This window comes from Physella acuta, unplaced genomic scaffold (genome assembly GCF_028476545.2).
Source record: "Physella acuta isolate Inbredline_101_S28 unplaced genomic scaffold, ASM2847654v3 ptg000073l, whole genome shotgun sequence".
In the NCBI taxonomy this organism is placed as follows: domain Eukaryota; kingdom Metazoa; phylum Mollusca; class Gastropoda; family Physidae; genus Physella; species Physella acuta.
Genome location: NW_026731593.1, coordinates 130202 through 142113, shown reverse-complemented (window position 1 = coordinate 142113; position 11912 = coordinate 130202). Strand labels below are relative to the sequence as shown.

Sequence of the window (11912 nt, the reverse complement as noted above, 5' to 3'; positions counted from 1 at the left end):
CTGTCGACTACATATTATTACATTTTTCAACAAGTTAAGCAACAAGTATTCGCAATGTAAATACCACCGTTATAAAACATTTTGCGTTGAAGTGAAAATATGTCCCAAACACATAGCATTACTTTATCAACAAGATACAATATGGCTGGGAGTATCAACAGTCCTGACAATGTCTAACTAGAAATACGCAACAAAAGTCATTAAATAATTATTTCTCTAACTAGTTTACAACAAATCTGAATATGTTGATTAAAAAAATACCTGTATTAAAGAGTCTTCGAAGGTATTCACTATTGGCAAACTTATGTTTATATATATATATATATATATATATATATATATATATATATATATATATATATATATATATATATATATATATATATATATCAGGGGCGTAGCGAGGGGGGGGGGGGAGGGGGGTGCGGAAAGCACCGGGTGACACCATTTAGAAGGGTGACACCAAGGCAAAAAATAGCAAAATATATAGAGAAAAACTTGAGGGAGGGGTGTGCAAATCGAAAGTTTGAGGGGGGGGGGGTGCAAATGAAAATTTGAAAGTTTGTCCCCGGGTCGCTACGCCTCTGGGGGGAGGGGGTGACGCCATTAAGTGCCGCACCGGGTGACACCCGACCTCGCTACGCCACTGATATATATATATATATATATATATATATATATATATATATATATATATATATATATATATATATATATATATATATATATATATACATAAACATACATACATATACATGTATATATACAAATATACACACTTTAGATATGTGTAAGATAGAATATACACTATTAGATTTTATGTATTCTAATCTAAATGAAAGTTATCATGTGGTGTCGACACAAACAATATTATCTTAGTACAAATATCAAAATGTTGAAACAACTAGTTTTGTTACATTCTAGTTGAATCAGTTTCATGTGTCTGTAATCAGTCTCTATTTAGATTCACCACTTAAAAAAAAGATATCACAGTACAGTTTAGTCTTTACAACCGTTCTAAGCGTTAAACGAGAGGGGAGGGATGTTCGGCAGTGTTTCTTTCAGACTGTTTTCTCCGTGGGAGGGGGGCACTTGATATTATCGGGGGTGGGGGGGTGGATGGGGCCGAAAATATTTTCCGGGGGGGGCGGCGGACACTGGTAAAAGTATGTTTTCTATAGAAATTCCGTTTCGTTCGAGGAGGGGGGGGGGGCGTTAGCAATGCCTAAAAGAAACTCTGATCATTGGAGTACGTGTATTGAATTTTCTCTTTCCCAAAATTGTGCCATCCGTCCCAATTTTACAATGCCCTAAGTGAGTCTGCCAACGACAAACCTGTACTGTTTCTAAAAACGATTGAAATTTGTTTAGCATAACATTAATTTATTAAAAAATTAGATTTTATTTTAAAAAGTGAGGATTTACAATTCTTATGGAAATAATTGTTTGAAAATAGAGCCTGTATGATTTTAGTCGCATGTTTAAAAAAAAAAATCAGACTTTGCACACCATGGCTAAAGTTTTAGAAAAAAATGTGCGGCTTTCATTTTGACAGCACAAGTGTTGAAGGAGGAAATTCAATTTCATGTTTTTATATTTTACATTTTTGTAGCTCTGTAACTAATAAGCTTTTATACTAAGATTCTTATACAAGCGATATACTCGGCTTACTGAGTAAAATGATCAGTATTTGACATAACGGACCTGCCATAGATTTAATGTTTCTTTGGTAAGTTTTAAAAAATAGAGAGTTATTTATTCAATAAATATCAAAGGATAGTAAGTTACAGTTACAATTTTGTTGTTTGTTTTCACGAAAAGAAATGAAACCGACCGAGAATAGTCACAAAATTATTCAAAGGCCCAATACATATTCTTAAAATCATACACGATGTTATTAGAATAAATATGGTTATGAAAATCTGACTGTTTAATTTTAATTAGATTCGACTAAAAGGTAGGACATAATTGATATATTTTTAAGGTTCGGTAAGTATGCATATTTTCACAAAAAAAAAAAAAAAGTTTCAAAACAATTTCTTTGTGAACATTTCATCACTGAAAATGACAACAAACATGGCTGGACTTGGTGATGTAGTTAAAAAAAATTGTATTAAAAAAATGTATCGGCAAAGTTATGAGTACAAATTTATATAAGATTTGATGAATAAATAAAAAAAATACAAACAATAAATGTCAACAATATGAAAATATGATGAATGGATTCTCATCATCTCAGTAGTGTCCATTAAGAAAATTACAATAGGCTATCACAAACATTATTAATCCTGATCTTAAAACTAATCGCAGTCCTGACAATTTGATAGCTATAGTCGTGTCTACTTTTACAACATATGTAACACTGCCTCAGTAGGGTTGATATCACCCACTGTATGTGTACTTTTTAAGGGGAGAGTCATCAGGTTTTGCAAAAAAATTTAAAATCCAGTGTCTGTACTATTTTTTTGTTATATTATGGGTATTAACTAAGATATAGAAATCTTATTCTGAGTAAAAAAACAAAAAATATGTATTTGAGAGGCGTATGAGGTGAAAATTATCTAATAATTGCTATATTTTTATACGGAATGTAGTTTTTAAACCAAATGACAGAATGTATACAAACTTCATATGTTGTTTTGAAATATATATATCTATTGAATGACAAAGGGATTTTTTCCTATCTTTATTAGATTATTTTTTATGAATTTTTGTCTAAACATGGTCTCGGAACGTACATTAAAAAATGAATACCATTCCTTAAAAAATTGGTAAAAAAAAAACTATCAAAAGAAACTAAATTCTGCTAGGACATTCAATAGATATATGTATTTTTAATAGCTGTGCAAAATTAGAACCCCTAATGATTGTTCATTAATGAGAAATTTTCCGTACGGTTTTGTACATTGCCGAAAAACACAAATGTGAGAAAAATGGAAAAAACAATTGCCAAGTCAGTTTTAGAGATAGGTTTATTGTTATTATCATACAATGCTTATATTTATAGGAACAATGTGCAGTGGTACACATAAATATCAGTTTATATAAAGCAAATGTTGTCAAATAAACAACCAGGAGTAAAATTAGAAACATGTACCCCTAAAAAAAGTTGTGGATTATAAAAAGGGAAAACATTTTTTTTTGGAGTTCACCTCTAAATTCTTGGCTATCAAGTATACCAACTTGAAAAGTAACCATGCCTTAGTTGATTAAATTAAAACTTGATGCTTTAGGTCTATTTAGCAATTTAAAAAAAATATACTAATGCAAAACAAAATGTAAAAAATTAAATTTTATCAGCAGCATTATCTAAGTAAAAATTAGATTTCCTTCTACAACTGCTAAAACCTGCTAGTGTTATCTAAAATTCCTTTTCTTCACCTTACACATAACTACAATCTTGTATTGGCCACTCTGGGTTATCCTCATCTGGTATCTTGGGTCATACAGGCTAGAAATTTCATTCATCAACCTCTGACGAAAAAGTTTAACTTTTACTGTTAGGAATGTCTATCTAGTTTTACAGTGAAAGGCATAAAGTCATTGTAGTAACACCATGATTGGCTTCTTTTGGATAGAGTTAGAGGTGGTGTGATGATTAGGCATTGGTTGAAGTTGGTCATCTATCGGTTAGCGATCTCGCCCACAGACCTTTCACTGCGGCCAACTTCATGACCTTGTTGGTCTAGTGTAGATTCCATGGCAGTCTTGCAGAAGTCTATAAAAAGAAGAAAAGATTTACCCTGAAATACATAACATGAAATTGATTGTACTCTCTTATTTATATAAACAAAACTCACTACTGTTGTATAATAATAGTACCAAGTTTTATCGCTCTGTATTTATAAGATTCTGGTAAAGTAGACCTTTGTGTATGCATAATTAACAAATACATTACCAGTAACTCCTTGAACTAACCTGGATATAAAAAATCCTGTCTCCATTTTGATAACAGCTGATATTCCATGCTTGCTAGTAATTTACCATGTCCTGTTGAAGCTTACTATAATATCCAGGGCTTCAGGTATTTAGAAAGTCATCAGGTGCAGCAATAGTTTTCCTCATGGTTCTGCTTTGCATGTTGAAATTGAACATGCTTCCTTGGTTGATCCCTGGATTACTCTCTTCTGTTTGGCAATGCCTATTTGTAGCCTGATCAAAGAAGAAGAAAAAAATGTTTCATTGATTTTATAACTACGACTACAATTACAATCTAGCTAGATCTAATTTTTATCAACTAGGCATATAGATCTATATGCCATATATATAATTAGTATTATACTTGCTAACAAAATGCACCTTGCATCAGTCCCTGGTAACTAGACCCAGATCTAAATTTTGATTCTAGATCTAGATTTCGTTAGATAGGACAAAAGTAGTTGAGACCTAGATACTAGATAGATCTACTCACTGATCTTATTCTAAAACTAGATGTAGAACCTGAGAAAAATATAGTCAAATATATGACCCTCTGCATAATTTAACATTAAATCATACAAATTTTCTTAATCCATCAATTAAGAGTAATCTATTTATTTGTTTATTACAAAATTATTACTTACCAAAGCAAAAACAAAACTGTAAATGAAAAGAACAGTGTCGATTCGCAGTACAAAAATGGCTGCCACCAGTTGTTTATTCTGGATACTGCGTGGCGGAAATGTAACTTCGGGGACGAAAGAGCTTCAAATTTTGACTCTTCAGTCGCAAAGTTATATTTATTTTTCACAACAACCAATAGAATCGCGTATATTTGAAATTTATAGTCTAATTCTCGAGTTTGGTTGAGTCTTTGTGTCCATTGCTATTTTTAGATGAAAATAGGTCATGATACTAAAAAAAGCAGCCATTTTAGAGCTTTCCATTGATGTATGACACATGCGGGTAGATAAAATATGAAGTACGATTATTGGGGCTCAAAGTAGACGAATAATTAGCTTTTTGACAAAAACTGAGCGATGGTTATGATTTTAAAATCATTTTTAAACATATTTTAATATAAAGTTGGCCATAGTTAGTGGAAAAAACGTGTTCCTAAGATGTTGAATTGTTTATTTCAATAATAATCGAAAAATCGATATTTTCAAAAGATTTATCGAAAATCCTCATGATGGTCCCCTGACCCTGAGAGTTTACACACGACGGAATGACGCTTTTGTTGTTAGATACTGGCTTTATTGCAAATCCGTATACGGCTAGTCATGAACACCCAAGACATAAACACCTATGTAGACAGTAGCCCTTCATTAGGTCTATATGACCAACTTAACATTGGCAACGGCACGTTCGTGTCAACAGCACCCTTGGGTCTGAATGACACGGACACAGGTACGAACTACTCAGAGTCCCAGAGGTCACATGACATGAAACACGGGGACGAGCCTCGATCATCGAAGAGCATGAAAAATACGACAGTTGCGGTCCCACAGGGGCCGCAACCAAATAAATTAAAACTTCGTATTTATCCCCCTTGACTGGTAACCATCTGTGTTACACATACTTAGCGTGTTATGATATAAAATGTTTAGCACTGACCAGATTGATAATGTACTAGCGTGCCCGTCCCCGGGTGTTGCCGCGGTCTCAGAAGAAAGTCTGACTGCTAGTCACAGGATAGCCCTTAACAAATTTCAGCCTGCTGGGGCCCGGGCGGACGCGCCTGATTCAATTTAGTGAAGAAATATAATACTAAATGTTATCCATATTACATCGCACTCTTTAAATCAAACGTATACGCCAAAGCGCTCATGGTAAAGCCCGGGGAGCCAATTAGCACCCAGCGAAGCGGCGGAGGTCTTGCCTGATTAGATTTAGTGAGCAAATATAATAACCCATTATATCCGTAGCCTATCGCACTCTTCAAAACGAACGTAGGCACCATAGTGCTCACGAAAAAGGTGTGCGCATAATCTGAATTTAGTAGTACACACAACGTCAGTTTAACGAATATCAAGTGCTAAGATAGCCGCTCTAGAACGCTGGGTGCGAAACTGTATATCAAAAAGTATCGCATCTTCAGGGGAGACGTCCATATACTTTTTAAAAAACATTTTCTTCTTAGAAATATTTTTGGGATAATTCTCATCATTACATACCTTACTTAGAGAAAAAAATCGCACCCTCTAGGTAAAATTAAAAAAAAAAGATTTTTATTTTTGCAGAATCCTCCTCTGGGTTATTTTTATCAACGCCCGGAAGTTTTAGTAGAAATTTAGTAATGCATAAATGACAAACGAAATAAACCGGAAGTGATCTCCCCTAAACTTTCTCGAATATTCTAATATAAAACTACGAGGGATGGCAACGCAGGTCATAGACAATATTTGTAATCCGTTTTTAATTACTTAAACTTTTTATAATAGAATAGAATCTCGTAAAAAAAAAAGAATTGCACACCAAGTGAACGCCTAATAAAATGTGCATAATAGTGCGGGATATTATTAGTACTTTATAAATTTACGTGCGTTTTTTGAGAAATCGGTAATAGCGTAAATTAGTACTTCTGGTCAACGGAAATTACTCAAAATTCAACAGAAGGTAGAGAATTAGATTTTTTACTAACCTGTGAAATTTCATTTAGCTATCTAAAATAGTACTCAAGTTATAGGCTTTTTAAAAATTCAAAGTAAAAAAAGTACCACTTTCGGTTATCGGAAATCGCTCAAAAATTGACCAGTATCTACGCTTTTTGATAAAATACAAATATATGAAATTTCATCAACCTAGCTGTAACGGTACTCAAGTTATTGTGTTTACACACACACACAGACACACAGACATACGGACAAGATTGCAAAATTATGTTTTTCCATATCAGTGAGGTGTAAAACGTCGAGATTTGTAAAAATCGATTTTTTTTTGCACGATTACAAGACTTTCTCTATACTATGTATATACGAGAAAGTAAAAACACACATTTCGTTTATATATATATATATATATATATATATATATATATATATATATATATATATATATATATATATATATATATATATATATATATATATATATATATTATACATTTATATCTGCATTATTTTTAAAGATGAAAATGTATTCACTTTAGTATCAACAAATAATATAATTTCATATTTTGAAACGATATTTTCAGATGCTTTGCAGATTCGAAGTTTAAATTCAATGATGGATTTTGAATATGACAGTTCTCAAACTGTTCTGAAAAACACAGAAAAACTTCTGTTGGATAATATTTTTTTGGATTTTACTGTCAAGGTCGATGACGTTTCCTTGCCATGTCACCGTATTTTTCTGGCAGCGTCGTCACATTTCTTCAGAGCACTTTTAATGACAGACATGAAGGAGGCTAAAGAGGGTTGTGTAAAGATCAATGGGATTTCTCTTAAAACATTTCAACACATTTTGAAGTCAATGTATACTGGAAAAGTTCCTTTGACGACGGATAATTTTATAGACATCTGGAAGGCAGCAGATCAACTACAGATAGACTTTATTGTTATACACTGTGAGGATTTCGCTGCAAAGGCCATTTCCGTTGAAAACATTGAAAGCGTTGTGAATACAGCTAAAGCGTTTAAATCCGAAAAAGTGTTGAATGCTTCAAAATCTTTTATGTTAAATAACTTTGGCATACTTATGAACGACAAGCCTATAATGGAGCTGGAAGTTAAAGATTTCAATGAATTGATTGATTCTCGGGATCTTAAAGTAGAAAACGAAGACTGGGTCATACAAGCAGTGTTACAGTGGGTTGAGTACGGGTGTGAAGAGAAATGCAGTGTTGAATATGAAGACGTTTACACTGACATTATAGATAACACTACAAATAGTTCAAATGATGAACCTGGTAAAAGTCTTCATGCAGCCAATAAACAAATGTTAAATAAAATAAATCAGAGAACTCAAGCCTTGACAACATTATTGAGGTCTGTGAGGACGTGTCTTGTGAGTACACCACTTCTGAAACATCTGCTAAAACATCGATTGATAATCAACAACACTGAAGCGAGAGATATTTTGATTGATGCTGTATTGTATAAGACAACACATTATAACCAGGGACAATGGCGAACAAGTGCCATACATCGAGCTGTTAGTAAATCGGAGCATTACGGTGTTGAGTATCATATAGAAAGAGGAGAATTTTTTTACATACATGTATTTGAAGATAAGCTTTACAAAAGTATAGGCTGTTTAGATGTATCACTAGACGTCACTTTAGTTGTTTTTGACTCTTATTTGTACGCCAGTGGTGTTAAAGACGTCTCTCAAACAAACAGCTGTCTGTATGTTTTTTGTGTAAATGCTTGGAACAAAATTACTGAGATACCAGGACGGCAGTTAATTTTAGTGCCATATGAACAATGTCTCTTTACTCTTAGTAAAAGTTCTACTGAAATATATCAAATATTCCCTAAAAACAGTAAACCAAAAGTTGAAGAATTTACAAAGCTACCAGAGACAATAAAAGCACAATATGCTATAAATTATCACAGGATGATTCTGATTTTCAGTTCTGTTACCGTCAATGGTGAAGAGAAAACTGCAGTTCATCAGCTGGACATTTTAACAAAGAAATTAACAGAATTAGAACAATTGAATGGACCAGCTGAACAGATAATAAGTTTCAGTGATGACAACAATACTTACGTGTTACAAACTGTTGGAGATTTGTGGCTTATAAATAGTTCAGTTGAACCAGTCACATTCAAATTGTTGGGAAGGTTATGGACAATTAAGAGAAAGTTGTGCGGTGCATTGACATACAAGAAAAAGTTGACTATCTTTGGTTCTGACCACACCAAAGAGCCAGCTGAACAAAAACTGCTGTATTCGTTTAAAGAGTACTTTAACTTTATACAATACTGGGGGACTGATGAACAATGTTCAAATTTTATACCAGCTACTCTATTAAAAGAAGAAATTGTGCCTTTCGGAACATAATTACAAACTATTGCTATAATTGCTATTGCATTTTGGAAGGGTTTGGGGGCTGTGTTTTGTGGCGGAGGGTCAGTTTATATAGCTTTTTTGTTTGATTTGTTTCCTAAGATTTACGGTTTCAATTTTTTTATAGTTGTGCTGCATACATTTATACTAAAATAATATCACTCTGATTGGTTGGATTTCAAGTAAATAATGCTTCATTTAGATTTGTGTACAAAGTAAATCTTCAAAGGGTAACACAACTGTGAATATTATTTTTGCTGTACTTTAAAAATGTATTATTAAAAAAAATGTTACTGATCAAAATATATCAGGCTCTGAAGCTGGAATAATGCAAAACAAATAGTGTTAAATTATAGATACGTGCACATGGGTAATAATTATAGGACAAAAAGTATAGGTCGCTCTCTCAGAACTGTGTGTTACAGAGAAAAAGCTACGTGTTGAGATAATTAGATGGTTGTCGTACAGCCGCTTAAAATGTATGCCCACGACAAGGAGTGGTGGCCACAAAAAAATGAAGTTGTTCTAGCTAATCAAGGAACACTCCTAGAAGGTGCCGTCTTCCCGGTGGTTGACTGAAGACTAATCGTGATTTAACAATATTTATTTTTAGGTACTCAATTTAAACGCCAAAGAATCTATGTGTGTTTAGCTGTGTTTTATCCTTTTTGTTAATTTATAGTATAGGAGGTTAGTTTTTAATATTTTGATGTGTTACGTGTTTTTATGTTCAAATATTTATATTTTTAGGAGGTTAACAGTTTGTATATATTTATTTTTACACTGAATATTAGTAATTCATAGTAGTGTAAATATTGGTGGTGAGAGTTTTGAGTAATCAATAATTAATTATTTTGTGTGTGTTAATTAGTTTTATTATCAGAATGTATAGAGTAGGATCAGTTGGCAGGGCGGGGGATGAGGTAAGCACGGATGGCACCTTTGGGGGGGGGGAGGTGAATAAATATTAGGGCAGATATGTGTTAACGAATGGTAAATATAGAATTGTTAAAGGGAGTAGGGTTACAACCCCAGTTATTACATCGGCTGACACTCGTCATTGTGTCGCCTCTGAGTAAATAATTTTATTTTGATACTTTCAATCAATTATACTTTGTTTTATACCTTTAATTTACCGTTCAATAAAGTTTACACCACAAGCATTTTGTTGCAGTTATTCTTATGTATATGTATCTTTTAGACATTCCTTATTTTAAAAAAGTGAAGAATAATAATGTTGTAAATATTTATGTCAACAGGAAAATAGCACATTTTCTTTTGCTAACATTAAAGAAACGAATTCTCAGTTTTCAACTAAGAGCAAGGAAGGGTGATGGAAACAAAATTACCAAAATGTTTATTTTTAAACCTAATTCTATAATATTTAGCACATAATTATAACACAAAGAGTTATGCCTAAAAATAAAAAAAAGGCTGAAAAATTCCTGCCGTTGCCATGGTGATGGCGGCCATCTTGGATTTTGACAAATAGTTAGGTTTTACTTCCTTGTGGAAAGAACTAGGTTTTGCACTTTTGTTAGTATCTGCATGAGAACCGTTTCATTTGACTTTTTCGGTTGACAAAACTCCACATATTATATTATTAATCTGTTTAACTTGAATTTTATAGCAATATTTTATAAAATTTGCGTAATAAGTAGAAAATTACTCCCAACTTCATATAGGCTAGAAATAGTCAAAGAAATAATTTCTAGTAATATAATAGTAATTTAGCAAACATGCTTATTTTTATATTGGATTAGTAGAGTCAGGGTGTTGTGGTGATTGAGGATATTATATTATTTTATATAAATAAATTACTATGCTATACACCACAAATCAGTACTGTGTATTCTTATCATGCAAAACAACTGTTCTGACTTTTATTGTTTTAATCTCCCTGGCCATTCCGCTTGACTTCAAGGAGAGGTTGAGGGCAGTTTTTGAAAATATTTGAATTGATAAAATAATTCTGAACAGCTTTTTAACGGCTTATATTCGATACAAACATAAATAAACCGGGAGTGATCTCCCCTAAACTTTCTCGAATATTCTTATATAAAATAACAGGGAATGGGAACTCGGGCTATAGACATGATTTTTAATCCATTTTAAATACTTAAAGTTTTAAAAATAGAATAAAATCTCGTAGACAAATTAATTGCACACCAAGTGAACGCGAAATAAAAAAGCGCATAATAGTGCGCAATATTATTATTACTTTTAAAATTTACATTAGTTTTTTGAGAAATCGGAAGTAGCGTAAAGTACTACTTCCAGTCAACGGAAATGACTCAAAATTTAATAGAAGGTAGAGAATTAGATCTTTTACTTACGTATGAAATTTCATTTATCTATCTGAAATAGTACTCAAGTTATAGGCTTTTGAAAAATTCAAAGTAGGAAAAGTACCACTTCCGGTTATCGGAAATCGCTCAAAAGTTGATACGGATCTACGATTTTGATAAAATACTTATATATGAAATTTCATCAACCTAGCTGTAACGGTACTCAAGTTATCGTGTTTACACACGGACACACACACACACAGACACACACACAGACACACAGACATACGGACAAGATTGCAAAATTATGTTTTTCCGTATCAGTGAGATGCAAAACGTCGAGATTTGCAAAAATCTCGATTTTTTTTTTTTGCACGATTACAAGACTTTCTCTATACTTCGTATATACGAGAAAGTAAAAATGAGTGTAATTTCTGGTTCCAAAACGGCTTTAAAGTTTACAAATGTAAATATAAGTTTATCGCTTGCCATATTTTTAAAAAACTTTTTTTTTTCAAAACTTTAATATTATAACATAGACTTTTTATGCCTATTTTGTTGGAGTAAATTCCTCCCCACATTACAATAAAGAACAAACAAAAAGAAGAGATCGATTCAAATAAACTGATATGTATTAGTACAATAGTATGGTAATAAATATTGTTCATTCTTAACGGTAACTATGAAATCAAA

The 11912-nt window shown here is 32.5% G+C and overlaps 1 protein-coding gene and 1 long non-coding RNA gene across 2 annotated transcripts; one reads left to right on the top strand and one right to left on the bottom strand.

The window, feature by feature from the left end:
* Positions 1-1626: 1626 nt before the first annotated feature.
* Positions 1627-9838, top strand: LOC131952806 (uncharacterized). Its single transcript, XM_059315664.1, has 2 exons — positions 1627-1729; positions 7115-9838. Exon 2 carries the CDS (start codon positions 7144-7146, stop codon positions 8923-8925), a length of 1782 nt encoding a protein of 593 aa, XP_059171647.1. The 5' UTR covers positions 1627-1729; positions 7115-7143; the 3' UTR covers positions 8926-9838.
* Positions 2570-5113, bottom strand: LOC131952813 (uncharacterized). The gene is made up of 3 exons (XR_009388573.1): positions 4563-5113; positions 3919-4152; positions 2570-3718 (listed from the first exon to the last, which is right to left on the bottom strand). It is a non-coding gene; the product is annotated as an uncharacterized LOC131952813 (long non-coding RNA).
* Positions 9839-11912: the final 2074 nt, after the last annotated feature.